The following is a 14,384-nucleotide window of genomic DNA, read 5'->3' on the forward strand; positions in this document are numbered from 1 at the left end:
CCGTGGATTGGCTGCGTGGGCACGTCGGCGGGAGGACGCGCGGCGCTGCGTTGCTCCGCCCACCGACCTCCTGGTCTCGGCCGAGAGAGCAGAGCCGGGCTGCCTGGTTAGGTACGGGCAGCCGCAGGCGCGCCGCCGAACACGTCCGCTGAGTGCCACCACCACCGCCCGGCGCCCCGTGACCCGTGACTCCAGACCCCGACCCCTTTTAGATCGGCCCGCGCGCCCCAGGCCCGGCCCGGGCGGCGCGACGGGAGGATGAGCGGCGGGCGGCGGAAGGAGGAGCCGCCTCAGCCGCAGCTGGCCAACGGGGCCCTCAAAGTCTCTGTCTGGAGCAAAGTGCTGCGGAGCGACGCGGCCTGGGAGGACAAGGTGCGGTGGGGCCTGGCGAGGGCGCACGTTCGAATAGTCAGCTGGGACTCGGGGACGAATGGACAGGCCCGAGCCTGCACCTGCCCGGTCCGGACGCAGTAGAGTGGTGGGGCATGTGGCCCAAGGGTGTCTGGTCGAACTTGGCGGACCCGAGCCTGACGGCTGGGCTCCGGGCTCACCACGGAGTGATCTAAGGGTGAAGTCTGCTGGGTCAGCAAGGAGGGGCCGGAGGAGTTGCCCCCGGTCCCACCTCCTCGGGCAGGTCGTGTGCCTGAGCAGTGGGAATGAGCTGAGTTCGATTAGATCTCCGCATTTTACTCCCAGTAGGATCTTGAGTAAGTGACTTATCTTCTCCAAATTAACTACTTGCTACCGTCGTTAGCACGAACAGTAACAGACTTCTACTGAATACTTGCTATGTGTCAGGCGCTCTCTGCATCATCTCATTCACGTCTCAGAACAACTGAGATGGGGTGCTGTGGTGCCTTACAGCTTTAGCACAGTGAAGCGTACTAAAGAGGAGCTGCCACTGCTTACTGAAAAAATCGTCCACTTAAATAAGGGTGAAGAGTTGAGAGGGGAGACTGAGAGCTTTCAGGGGTTGAGTGTGTTTGTGAGAGAGAGGGAGGGAGGGAGGGAGGGTGGAGGAGAAACCACCGCATGTACGTGAGAAATGTTTGGGAGACTTCGCAATGTCTTTACTGATCAAATACATTCGTAAGATCTGAGTGTAAACACTTCCCCAGCTCTGCTCCCTGGTGTAGAAGGAACCATCAGAAACAACTTGATTCCCATTAGCCTGAAAAGAATGTTGTGTTTGCATTCTTTCCCTAGTTTTTTTGGACTGCAGAGGTAGGTATTTCTGGAAGAGGGGCAGGGTTGGGAGGCACTTCCTGAAGGTCCCTCTTCCTGTCCCCAGTCTGCTGAGCTCTCTGTAAAAACTTTCTACTTTGCTGTGTCATTTCTTTCTTTCTTTCTTTGTATAAGGACACATTTCTGCAGTCTAGGGCAGGTCAGAAGCCTGAGACTTCCATGTTCTTACATAAAAAATTAGATATGCTGGCTCAGAGGAAGTGAATCCATCAAGTTTCTATGAGGACTTGGGTTTGATCCCTAGCCTCGCTCAGTGGGTCCTGGATCTGGCATTTCTGTGAGCTGTGGTGTAGGCCAGCGGGTGTAGCTCTAATTAGACCCCTAGCCTGGAAACTTCCAAATGCCATGGGTGCAGCCCTAAAAAGTAAAAAACAAACAAACAAACAAAAACTTAAAATTTTTTTAAAAAATTAGACCTGCTTCCAGCACTTTTGTTTCTAATCTGTTCTCTTCTTTGTGACTTACTCAGAATGTAGTTTGTGGGAAGGTGATGCTGAATTGGTTAACAGTTAACCCTTCTGCCTGTGGAGTCTGTCCAGGTCTCCCCAGGTGACATAATAAGATTTATGACGGATAGCTCAGTTACTATCACACTTTCATTTTTACAGCTTCTAAAAAAGGATAAATGATTTTTCTAAAATTTTTATTCAGAGCACATGCCCTGGAAGCCATCACTTAGGGTAACTAAATATATGTCATTTTTGATTGTTTGTGCCCATGGCATGTGAAAATTCCTGTGCCAGGGATTGAACCCTTGCCACAGCAGTTACCTGAGCCACTGCAGTGACAATGCTGGATCCTTAACCTGGTGAGCCACAAGGGAAGTCCAATATATCTTTTTTTTTTAAACTACATTTTAGTATAAAAAGATGTGGAGGAGTTCCCGTCGTGGCGCAGTGGTTAACGAATCCGACTAGGAACCAGGAGGTTGCGGGTTCGGTCCCTGCCCTTGCTCAGTGGGTTAATGATCCGGCGTTGCCATGAGCTGTGGTGTAGGTTGCAGACGCGGCTCGGATCCCTAGTTGCTGTGGCTCTGGTGTAGGCTGGTGGCTACAGCTCCGATTCAACCCCTAGCCTGGGAACCTCCGCAGGAGCGGCCCAAGAAATAGCAACAACAACAACAACAAAAGACCAAAAAAAAAGATGTGGAGATTTGAGACCCATATACCATTGCTTTTAGGAAAAATTTCCCTGGAAGATGCATTTAGCAAGAGGCCGTCTATGGCGCCCACCTCAGATAATGCACGCATTCTCTTTCTTTTCTGCAGGATGAATTTTTAGATGTGATCTACTGGTTCCGACAGATCATTGCTGTGGTCCTAGGTGTCATTTGGGGAGTGCTACCCTTGCGAGGTTTCTTGGGAATAGCAGGGTAAGTCTTGGGTATCTTGCATGGTATCATTTCTTTTCAGAGAGATATTTTCTTTTTATAGGAAAGGCAGTTGCTACTTTGGAGGATTTGATTTCTGTTTTTAGTTACTGTGTCTGTGTGTGTGTGTGTGATGACTAAAGCAAAAAACTGGCCCCATGGTGGCACTTCGGGGTCTGAGTCTGATGCACCCCTCCTCAGTTCAGTGGGCTTGGGTGCGTCTTAGGTCAGGCATGTTTTAAGATGTGGGATAGGAGTTCTCTTGTGCAGTGGGTTAAGGATCTGGCATTGTCACTGCAGCAGCTTGTGTCACTGCTGTGGCATGGGTTTGATCTCTAGCCTGGGAATTTCCACATACTGCAGGCGCAGCCAGAAAAAAGATCTGGGCTAGTTCATTGATTCGTGGGTCCATAGTGACCGCGTGCAGGAGGTTGCCGTATTGTTTGTTGGTAACCGGCATCTAGTTCTGGCATAACTTTTGTGTCTGGAAGTTTGGAAAGTGGACGAACTTCGGTACTTGATGACCGCTCCTTCGTGCGCTGTGCAGGGTGTCCTGAATCTTTGCTTTGTCAGAAGTTGTTTTAGGTCCTTACATGGATTTTTTTGTTTGTTTTTTTAAACCACCAAACTGTACACTTCATTAATTAATTCATTCATTCTTTTGGGGCCACACCAGGTCAGGGATCAAATCTGAGCTGAATCTATGACCTACGCTACAGCTGGGTCAATGCTAGATCCTTAACCTACTGTGCCAGGCTGGGGATCCAACTGGCACCTCCACAGAGACAAGCTGGATCCTTAACCCACTACACCACAGCAGGAACTCCAGGTTCCTACACTTTAAAGGCAGTGAAAAAGTAGACGATTGAGCCCTCCCATCTTTTATTGTGCTCCTGTGGCACAGTTGACACTAGCCCATGGTCACAGCTCCATTTGTTAACAAGCCACTGAAAGTGAGTCTGCATAACCACAAGGTTGAATTAAAAGGATTTTTGGGGGGGGTTCCCTTGTGGTGTAGTGGGTTAAGGATCCAATGTTGTCACTGCAGCAGCTTGGGTTGCTGCAGTGGTGTGGGTTTGATCTCAGGCCCAGGAACTTCCATGTGCCACAACCATAGCCAAAAAAAAAGGATTTGTGGGGGTTGTCTTAAGATAGGAACTGTGGGCAAGTTATGGTGGAAATGAATAAGCATGCCTCTGGCCTTTTCTCTTTTCATGCAGGGAATACAAACCCATACTCACCCATGGAAAAGCACATAGATTGTTTTAACCTTGGTCACCTCTTACTATACCCTTACTCTGGGGTGAAAAGGGTGAAATAGTTTCAAACTCATTTGAGTTGCTTGTTTTCTCAAAAGATAACCCAAAAGGAATGTACAGCTCCCTCTCCTAACTAAAAAGGTTTTTGATGTATGATACTGAACAGAGCATTTGTCCAAGGAAACCAGTAAGGGTTTATCCTCTGCCTGACTTGACAGAGTGGATATAGGATGAGGCCTCATTGAGGATGATGAGATGCAGGCAGGACCTGGGATTCATCGAGGTCTTCCCAGGGTGGAAGTGCTATATAGATACATTTTTAGACTGTTGGTCACCCCATATGAGTGTTCTGTGAGAAAAAGGACAAGAGGAAAATGCCAGAGAACACAGAAGGCAATCTAAAGACAAAGGGGAGTCTCTTGTCTTCGCCAGGCCACTTTCCTAGGAGAGGATGTCACTTTTCAGACCCCCTGCACCTTTCTTATCGGGTAGGATTCTTAAGGGATTTCTCCAAGGTCACCCAATCTGGGAGGAATAGTACAGCAAAGACTAGAGCTAGCCTTGTATCCTTTGCACTGTGGCAGATGAGTAAGACTGTCCAGAGACTTTAAAAAAAAAAAACTAAAAAACTCTGGATTCAAGTTCCAGCTCTGCCACTTTCAAGCTACCTAATTTTGCCAATTTCAGATCTTACTTTCTGAGACTCAGTTTCTTCATTAAAATGGGGGCAGTAAAGATGTGCCTTCCTCTTGAGATTGATGTATGAATTCAGTGAGGTGATGCAAGTAAATTGCTAAATGTAGGGCTTAGTACATCAGAGGTGGTTCATAAATGGTTCACTGCAGTCATATGATTAGCTTTGGTAAGAGTGATAAAATATGGCTATTGAGAAAATAAGAAATGGGGTGTTTGGAGTGAATTCACCTTGGAGTGGCTTACCCATTGTGCCACTTTTGCAGGACTGCCTGTTTTCTAGGGTTCCATCCCACATTGTCCTGCCAGAGCCATTTTCTTTCCTTCCAAATGAATCTCTTCCCTCCTTTGGTTGGCGCCTTTTCCCTTGCTCTTGGAAATCATCCAAGGACATTGATTTTTCCACACACCCCCTCCTCCGTCTGTCTGACCCAGCTGCCTGGGCTTAGGACGGGACTGCTCTGGTCCTCAGTTCCCGTGCTCCTCCCCCTTCCTGCCTTCACTGCCCTCTGTCTGGACCCCAATTTGGCTTCTTTTTGTTTTTGGTGTGGCCACCAGTTAGGGCCTGTTAAGGTAAAGCCATTTCCTGAGGTCTCATTTTTTATAATTTGCCTGGGAACTGAATGTGATGGTTCTGCTCTGTCTGCTGAGGTTTTGCATTATTGGAGAGGGGTTTTTTTTCATCCCTTTTTGCCTCTGTCTCTCATAGAGCTTGGCACATGATTAATAGGTGTTCAGTGAATGCTTGTGAACATTTTTTTTTTTTTTGTCTTTTTGCCTTTTCTTTTTTTCTTTTTCTTTCTTTTCTTTTTTTCTTTCTTTTTTTGTCTTTTTGCTTTTTCTAGAGCCGCTCCCTCGGCATATGGAGGTTTCCAGGCTAGGGGTTGAATCAGAGCTGCGGCCACCGGCCTACGCCAGAGCCACAGCAACACGAGATCCGAGCCGCGTCTGCAACCTACACCACAACTCACAGCAACGCTGAATCCTTAACCCACTGAGCAAGGCCAGGGATTGAACCCACAACCTCATGGTTCCTATTCGGATTCGTTGACCACCGCGCCACAACAGGAACTCATGAACATTTTTAAAAAGCTGAAACGAATTCCCATTGACTCTTGGAAACAGAGTCATACATTACCACTGTTGTATAGCTTTTCAGCCCCAGTCAGTATTTGTTAGCAATTCATTTTTTGATAAAATTATTATTGTTTGTTTTTTGTCTTTTTAGAGCTGCACCACAGCATATGGAGGTTCCCAGGCTATGGGTCTAATTGGAGCTGGAGCTGCCAGCCTACACCAGAGCCACAGCAACGCCAGATCCTTAACCCATTGAGTGAGGCCAGGGGTCAAATCCACATCCTTGTGGATACTGGTTGGGTTCATTAATCTCTGAGCCAGGATGGGAACTCCAGTATTTTGATAAAACTCTGATTTTTGTTTGGTTGGTTTGGTTTCTTTGGCTGCACCTGTGGCGTATGGAAGTTTCTGGGCCAGGGATTGAACCTGTTGCGGTCAGATTTTTTTTTTGTTCTCTTTTTTGGCCGCCCCACAGCACATGGAGCTCCCAGTCCAGGGATCAGATCCAAGCCAGAGTCACCACCTAAGCCACAGCTGTGGCAACGCAGGATCATTAACCCACTATGCCAGGCCTGGGATTGAACCTGTGTTTCAGTACATTGGCTGGGGCTCAAGATTTCTAGCAGAAGATAAGGATATGGCCATAACATAGCCAAGCTAAGGACTATAGTTCGAGGGAAATCCAAGAAAAACTCGTCTGTTCTTTCTGCCTCCCTGCTTCAGTTATCAGACCCCTTGTTCTCCCAGGCCCTTAGGCCTGAAGACTTTGGGGCCTCTTGCCTCCTCGTTCAGCCATTTTCTCAATTCCTGTCCTCAAACTTTATTTGTACTTATGTCCTGGAACAGGTCTAAACCAGTCTCCCAGCTCCTGTTCCTTCCACTCATGAGGAGAGCCCATACTCTCACAACTCACCAGCAAGACTTGCTGTATGCACACCCTGCCTCATTCTCTCTCAGACAGCCTTGGGGTCTGTAACCACCCCCACTCCTCGTGTACTGATTAACACTGCTCATTACCATTGCCCTGCCCTGCCCTGCCTTCCACCAGCCTGCATTTCACCCATTTGGAGGAACCTGTTCACTTTGCATTTTTCCACTGCAGCCTTCAGAAGGAATTCGGCCTAAGACATACAATCCCCCATTAAACAGATGCTGTAACTGGAGAGATCATCAAGTTTTAATCACTTTTTGAATATTACTTTTACACAATGACAGTACCAAGAGGTCAGTAGAGGAGTTCACAGTATTCTGATTCCTGCACAGCTAAATCATACAGGATAGGGGACAGAGACCTCCCCGGAGGTGCTCGTAAGCCTCTGATTTCAGTTCAAGTGCTTTAGCAGTCAATGGACATGCAGGACTTGTCTCCCATTGGGAATAATGGGGGCGGGGGGCTGCTTTACCAGGCCCTCACTTGCTCAACTGGGCCGTAAAGCAGCCACTTAACATGTGTTTTTCCCGTGGCCACCCCCCATCCCAGCTGGAGCCACCTTGAGGTGATGTCAGGTATTGGTCCAGTTTGGGATTCCTCAGCAGCCATTCTGTCGTACTTCAAGGGGGCTTGGAGAACCTGTGTGTGTTTTAACTTTTTTTTTTGGTTTGTTAATCAACTAAAAAGAGTTGCTCCTTTTTAAAGTCTCTAACACAACCAAGTGGGCAGCTCCATTGAGGGCCTAGGCATTTTCTGTGCAACAGTGAGTGTCCTGACATGACTGGACCATGTTGGTGGGAGTTGTGGGTCTTCTGCGCTTATGGTTTATGTTTGGTGCTTGTCCTCCCTTGCTCCAGATTCTGCCTGATCAATGCAGGTGTCCTGTACCTCTACTTCAGCAACTACCTACAGATAGATGAGGAAGAATATGGTGGCACATGGGAGCTCACGAAAGAAGGGTTTATGACGTCATTTGCCTTGTTCATGGTATGTGTAGCTGATAATTTTACAGCAAGTTTTGTCATTTCATGAGATATCAGTTACTCAAGGGGAGTACACTTGATTTGAGTGACACTGTGTGATTTGGGTGCCATTCTTTAAGAGTCCTGAGGCTAGAGGGCATGTCCTTTCTCTAGTTACATTGTCCCAAAAGATGTGGTGTGATACACTGTGTAGTCTCCCTGTGGTGTGTAAATCCAGGGCTCACTGTCAGCTTTTACACTCTGGCTGCATATTAAAAACTGGGAGGAGTTCTTGTTGCGGCTCAGCAGTAACAAACCCAACCAGTATCCATGAGGACATGGGTTCGATCCCTGTCCCTTCTCAGTGGGTTTAAGGATCGGTGTCGCCATGAGCTGTGGTGTAGGTCGCAGATGTGGTTTGGGTCCTGCGTTGCCATGGCTTCAGTGTAGTCCAGCAGCTACAGCTCTGATTGACCCCTAGCCTGGGAACCTCTATAGGCTGCAGTGCGGCCCTAAAAAGACACAAAAAACTGGGTTGAGGAGTTCCTATTGTGACTCAGCCAGTTAAGGATCTGCTGTTGTCAGATGGTTTGGGTCACAGCCATGGTGCAGGTTCAGTGCCTGGCCTGGGAACTTCCATGTGCTGTAGGTGCAGCCAAAAATAATAAAAATAAAAATATATTCATAAAATTATTCATAATAGCCACAAAAATGTAAACAACCATCATCTGATGAATGGCTAGATGAAATGCTATATACCCATACAGTAGACAATCTGGCCATAAAGAGGCATAAAGTACTGGCACATGCTACAACATGGATGAACCTGGAAAACAGGCCAAATGAAAGAAGCCAGACACAAAAGACTACATATTGTGTGATTCTTTTTATGTGAAATGTCCAGAATGGGCAACTCTATATGGATAAAAAGCAGATTAGTGGTTGCTAGTGGTCAGGGCTGGAGGGGAAATGGGAGTTAACTGATAATGGGAACAGCTTTTGTTTTGAGGGTGATGAAAATGCTCGAAAATGTTTGCACAGCTCTGTGAAGACTAAAAACCTCTTTGGAGTTCCCATCGTGGCTCAGTGGTTAACGAATCTGACTAGGAACCATGAGGTTTTGGGTTCGATCTCTGGCCTCGCTCAGTGGGTTGGGGATCCAGCGTTACCGTGAGCCGTGGTGTGGGTTGCAGATGCGGCTCGGATCCCAAGTTGCTGTGGCTGCTGGCGTTGGCCAGCGGCTACAGCTCCAATTCAGCCCCTAGCCTGGGAACCTCCATGTGCCACAGGAGCGGCCCTAGAAAAGGCAAAAAGACAAAAATAAATAAATAAATAAAAGATTGAACTTTATGGAACATGGATTGTGTATCAGTTATTTTTGTAAGGTATAGATCCTTGCCCAAACCAGTAAAGTCAAAATCTCTGGGAGGTTTCTCTAGGCGCGTGGGCATCTATTCATATATTTTAAAGGTCCCACAATGTTGCAAAGGACAGCCAGGTTTGAGAACCTCTGCTTTGATAGGAAACTGACAGGGTGTGGCAGTGGTTTTGTGTTTACATTTGTTGCCATAATCCTGACACTCAGTAGCAGCAGTTTGCTTACCTATATCATTTCCACATCTGTACCTCTAAGCCCCTGCACTCTGGTTGCTGTTTGGCAGGGAGAGAGACTTTTTTAGTGTCCCTTTAGGTGCATAGGAAGGGAGTCCTTGGCTGTATTAGAGACAGCTTGATTTCGGTGAAATTATGTAAGCCCTCAGGCAGATTATGCATTGGGAAGCCCGCTGTGGCACCCAGTCTTAGAACATTTTTGTTTTGTGGATTAGGAGTCAGTGTCGACCCTGTTGCTGAGGGTACCTCTGAACATTGCCTGTTTCCTCTCTAGGTCATTTGGATCATCTTTTACACTGCCATCCACTATGACTGACGGTACAGCCCCCACCTGCTCCCTGTCTGGTCCGAAAGACCCTCTTAGTTACAGCACAGAAACATGATTGTTAGGGGCACCCCAGCCACGTGGAACCTGGAAGACTCATGTTTCCTGGACTGAGAAATCAGTGTGTTGGGCGTCAGTGTTTTCTGCAGGGGTTGTGACCTGAAACTTTTTAAAGAAACATCCACCTTTTGGAGAAGCATTTCTGAATTGTCCATCACCAACCGTTTCTTCTTGGATACCATCATGAAACACCTATTTGCCGATTGGAGCTGTCCTTTAATTTGATGCATCTCTGGATCTGGATGAAACATTAAATTGTCTTTCTTCTCCATCAGGTGTACAGTTTTTAAACTATCAATCATTGGCGTTTCCAGTCTTCTGAAAACAGTATGGCAGTATGTACATGGTTCATAGCACAGTACAAGCAGCATCTAATAAGTTTCCATTGTAGGATGTTTTCAGATACTTTAACAAATCAGATCTTTGAGACCCTGTTGATAATACCTGGTAAAGCCTTTTCCTCCCTCACCTCTAGGCCCAGAAGCCAATAGGAACAATAGAGGTGGTATCCTTCCATCCCCCTCCTCTTCCTCCTCTCCCTGCTTCCTTAGCAGCTCCAGCCGGGCTGCTTTCCCTTAGTGGGCAGATGGGATATCAAGGGCTGGAGTTGGTATAATCTGTGGCCTTGACTCTCTGGAGAGAGGCTGACTACCTTCTGATGCCCTGATACCCCTGCCCAGCAGTGAGTGATATGGCTGATCTTACTGCAGCAGGCTAGGCTCAGTTTCATTTGGCATCTCGGCCACAAGATGGCAAGGTTGTTGTACCTAGGAAAGCTTAGCCAGGTTCACGTGAAAGAGATCTGAGTGCTAGGACTGTCGAGAGAAGAAACTTAGTGGGGACATGGAGGATCTGGACTGTCAGAGGTCCTATTCTTTGCTCTGGTGGTCAGGTGGAAGCTGGACAGTCCAGGTCCTACTGCTGTGGTAAGCCAGCCATCCCCTCTGCTTTCTGTCCCTTCTAGGCTGTAGGTCTACCTTCTAAGGTGTGGTGGCATTCTGAGTGAGACTGGAAAGTTTTAAGTGATTTTTTCTCCTTGATGTTAGTGGTGGTTCTCTATCTCGTGGTCAGGGCTGTGGGGATCTAGAATGGCACTTGACAGGCAAGGGGCGCAAGATGGTACTGGAAATCCCAAATTCAAGAACTGACTGGGTCAGATCCCAGGCAACATTTATTCTCTTTTTGGAGTCCTGGCCCTGTTCTCAGCTGGTCTGTACTTGAACTAGAGGTTGTAGGTGGGGTCATGGCACTGGGAGGAGGTTCAGTGACTTCTTACGGCTGAGAGAGGAAGGAACAGAGGATGCAGGTGGGACCCTGGATGTGCCTCTGTATCCCAGCCCTTCCCTCACTCTGTGCAGCCTTGCCTCTGGGGTGCTGTCAGGCTGAGCTGAGTTGGGGTTCTAGGTGCTGCAGCCTTGGTTCCCCTTTCGGCCTCTGCTTTGGACCTTGGCATCATCCAAGGAGATGTCATCAGTCAGGCTGATGTAGGAGCTAAGGGCCTCCCGGAGCCCCTCACTGAGGAGAGACTCCTCCCCTGTGGCAGATGCTTCAGAGAACAGGAAAGAGCTGTGGAGAGGAGAAAAGAGTTGGGTCAGGGAGCCTCATCCTCCTCCCTGCACTTATGACACAGTTCCCGGTTCCCAGAACCTTCTGGAAAACTGGTTCCCTGTCAGCTTGGCCCCCGCTGGGCTTCATTCAGGTTGGTGCTCTTTGCCTCATCTCATCTGACCTTCTATCCAGGCCACCTCAGGCCCCAGGCATGCCCTATATCCATACCCACCTGTGCCTCCCTGCTAGCCCCCCTGCAGACCTGCTAAACCTGGGCTGGCCTCTGAAAGGTTAGTCAGTGCTCCTTGGCTCCCAGGTGTCTCTGAAGGTGACAAGCCCATTCTAGGTTCTCAGGGGTGGGTTTTTCTAAGTCTCCTCTGTTCCACCTTCATGTTCCAGGGGCTCCTCACCTGTCCAGCTCTTTCCAATTGAGTGGTGTCGTCTGCACAGTCACGGGTAGGGGTATGGCCTTGCCAGGGAGTGGGCTGGCCTTCTGCAGGGCACAGGGTTCCTTGAGGAGGCAGCAGATGTCATCCGCCAGCTCTGAGGAAGAGACCTAGACCCTTGACATGGCCGACGCCAGCCCTGCTTTCCTCCCCTACAACCCCACGCTCGCCCTGACCACCTTCCACACTTGGCAGTGGGGGCATGAGCCCCAGGCCATTAATCTGGAAGCTGAGGTGCAGGCCAAGGTCATTCTGGGTTAGGTTTGGGGAGACGTACCATGTGATTTTGAGTAATGGACCTCTTTGAGCCCTAGTTCCAGGTGAGGAAAGTGCTTTGGAGGAAAAAAGCTAAGGAATGATCAGTCTCTACTTGTTCTGTCAGTGTCTGCTGTGTGGAGTGATCATCCAGAAAACCGCTGGTCAGTTTTCCCTGCCTCTTTCACACTGTCATAGCGGCTGCATCCTCCAGTGCCTGTTAGAGGACAGGCACCAGAAAATGCTAAGAGTCAACTGAATGCTACGACGGCAACAGCTCTGGGCCTAGCTCCTATGGAGAGAATTGGGCCAGCCACTGGGGACTTGCAGTGGTGGGTGAGGTACTGGCCTGCATTCACATGGGACATCTGTGTGGCTGTGTTGGCATGAGATGAACCTGGGGCCCCCTGGGCTGCATTTCTTGGCACGGGGACTGGCATGAAGAAAGGGGAGGTTCCTCTTCTGTCTGGATATTCTCCAGCAGGTGAAGTGTCCAAGGGCGTGATGCGCTACCCCCAGGCCCCACATCCCAGTCTACTCATGGAGGCAGGGAATGGCCATACCGGAGTAATGGTCCACCAGGGCCTGGAGTGAGGGGAAGGTGAGGCGTGGTGAGATGTACAGCCAGCCGTTGTCAAGGCGATGGATTCTGTAGTGTCTGATCCGGTCCCAGGATGCAGGGCGGCTGAGGCGGACCGACAGGGAGTAACAGCCTGAGGAAGAAGGGGTCCAGGGTGAGATAAAGCCCTGCTGGGACCCAGCCCAGCCGAGGATGGGAGAAGGAAGACATGAACTGGCCACAGGGCCCAGACAGAAGGGAAGGGGACATAAATGACAACACATTCATCATAGGGATCTTGTGAGGAGGAAATGAGACTGCACACGGCGCTCAGAACAGGGCCTGCCACAGTTGAAGTGAACATTAAGTGTTAGCTGTTACTACAAAGACTCAAGTGGGCAGAAGTGTTAGAATGTGAAAATGTATCAGTAGATGTCAGCAAGGAAGTGGAGAAAGAGGAGCTCTTGCCCTGCTGGTGGAAAGGTAAATTAGTACAAGCCGCTTTGGAAACAGTTGGCCTTAACTAGTTGAGTTGACTGTGCCCATACCTCAACCTAGCAGTTCTATTACATGATACTTTACAAATACACAAACAAAAATACTCATAGCATTGTTCAGAAAAGCCCCAAACTGCAAACAGCCCATGTACACTCAAGAGAATGGTAGATTCTAGAATCTATACAGCAGTAAAAGTTAATAACCACTACACATTCAAGCATAGTTAGATGTTTAAAGTAATGAGCAGAAACAGCAAGTCACAGAAGCATATGTTCAGCATGATTCTGTTTAAATAAAGTTCAAAGGCAGCCAAGACTATATTGCATAGGAATGCATGTATCTTTTGAAAAGTAACTGATTAACACAGTGAAGCATGCAAGGGGCTTCAAAGGGACTGTTGTACAATTTCTTAAGCTGGTAAGTGGCCATATAAATGTTGGTTTTATTATTACTGTTTAACCTATACAGGTATATTATATACACTGATGCATGTGACAAGATTTTTCCAGTTTTGTCTTTAATTTTTAAAATCGTTTTTTTATTTTCTTTTTTGGCTGCCCTGCACCATATGGAGTTCCTGGGCCAGGGACCAGGTCCAAGCCACAGTTGCAACCTATGCCACCACTATGGAAACTCTAGATCCTTTAGCCTACTGTGCCTGGCCAGGGATTGAATCTGTGTCCTGGCATTGCAGAGACCCCACCGATCTTGATGCACCACAGTAGGAACTTCTGTTTTTTCTTTTTCTTTTCTTTCTTCTTTCTTTTTTTTTCTTTTTTTTTTTTTTTTTTTTTTTTTTTGTCTTTTTGCTTTTTCTAGGGCCGCTCCTGCGGTATATGGAGGTTCCTAGGCTAGGGGTCGAATCGGAGCTGCAGCTGCCAGCCTACACCACAGCCACAGCAACTTGGGATCCGAGCTGCGTTTGCGACCCACACCACGGCTCACGGCAACGCTAGATCCTTAACCCACTGAGCAAGGCCAGGGATTGAACCCGCAACCTCATGGTTCCTTGTCAGATTCATTAACCACTGCACCATGATGGGAAAACCACAGCTGGAACTTCTAAAATCAGTTTTACTTAGGTATAGTTTGTATAAAATAAAATGCACTTGTTTAAAATGTACGGTTTGGAGTTCCTATTGTGGCTCGGCAGTAATGTACCTGACTAGTATCCATGAGGATGTGGGGTCAATCCCTGACCTCACTCAGTGGGTTAAGAATCCAGCATTGCTTGCCATGAGCTGTGATGTAGGTCGCAGACACAGCTCACATCCTGCGTTGCTGTGGCTCTGGCGTAGGCCGGCGGCTACAGCTCTGATTTGACCCCTGCCTGGGAACCTCCATATGCCGCGGGTGTAGCCCTAAAAAGGCAAAAAAACAAACAAAAATGAATAAACACCACAGTGTGGCTGTGGCTCCAATTAGACCCCTAGCCTGGCAACTTCCATATGCTGTGGGTGCAGCCCAAAGACAGAAAAAACAAGAAACAAATGTGTTATCTTAGAATTCTGGAGGTCTTAAATCTGAAATAGGTTTCACCAAACTA

The 14,384-nt window shown here is 48.1% G+C and overlaps 2 protein-coding genes across 8 annotated transcripts in view; one reads left to right on the forward strand and one right to left on the reverse strand.

Annotated features, from left to right (window-relative positions):
• Positions 1 to 61: 61 nt before the first annotated feature.
• Positions 62 to 9,803, forward strand: RAB5IF (RAB5 interacting factor). The gene is made up of 4 exons (XM_021077901.2): positions 62 to 372; positions 2,514 to 2,617; positions 7,432 to 7,561; positions 9,422 to 9,803. Exons 1-4 carry the CDS (start codon positions 259 to 261, stop codon positions 9,461 to 9,463), a joined length of 390 nt encoding a protein of 129 aa, XP_020933560.1. The 5' UTR covers positions 62 to 258; the 3' UTR covers positions 9,464 to 9,803.
• SLA2 (Src like adaptor 2) overlaps positions 6,803 to 14,384 on the reverse strand; it is a 27,499-nt gene continuing 19,917 nt past the window's right edge. For 4 of the 7 annotated variants that reach the window (XM_021077889.2, XM_021077891.2, XM_021077890.2 and 1 more), the window contains 3 exons: positions 12,345 to 12,494; positions 11,491 to 11,623; positions 6,803 to 11,098 (listed from right to left, as the gene is read on the reverse strand). In XM_021077889.2, coding sequence (XP_020933548.1) covers positions 10,933 to 11,098; positions 11,491 to 11,623; positions 12,345 to 12,494 — 449 coding nt within the window. In that variant the 3' untranslated portion in view covers positions 6,803 to 10,932. The remainder of the gene's footprint in view (positions 11,099 to 11,490; positions 11,624 to 12,344; positions 12,495 to 14,384) is intronic. The other 3 variants (XR_014832284.1, XM_021077894.2, XM_021077895.2) reach the window with 3 other exon arrangements.

Source organism: Sus scrofa, chromosome 17 (genome assembly GCF_054392235.1).
Source record: "Sus scrofa isolate SSC_HxYL_T2T_F1_AM1 chromosome 17, Sscrofa_HxYL_maternal_Yorkshire_Landrace_v2.0, whole genome shotgun sequence".
NCBI classification, from domain to species: Eukaryota; Metazoa; Chordata; class Mammalia; order Artiodactyla; family Suidae; genus Sus; species Sus scrofa.

Bases quoted from the DNA above. Each gene is read 5' to 3' on its own strand.
- RAB5IF (XM_021077901.2), top strand. From the start codon at position 259: ATGAGCGGCGGGCGGCGGAAGGAGGAGCCGCCTCAGCCGCAGCTGGCC. The intron at 373-2,513 runs GTGCGGTGGGGC...TCTTTTCTGCAG, and splicing joins ACGCGGCCTGGGAGGACAAG to GATGAATTTTTAGATGTGAT. The intron at 7,562-9,421 runs GTATGTGTAGCT...TTTCCTCTCTAG, and splicing joins CGTCATTTGCCTTGTTCATG to GTCATTTGGATCATCTTTTA.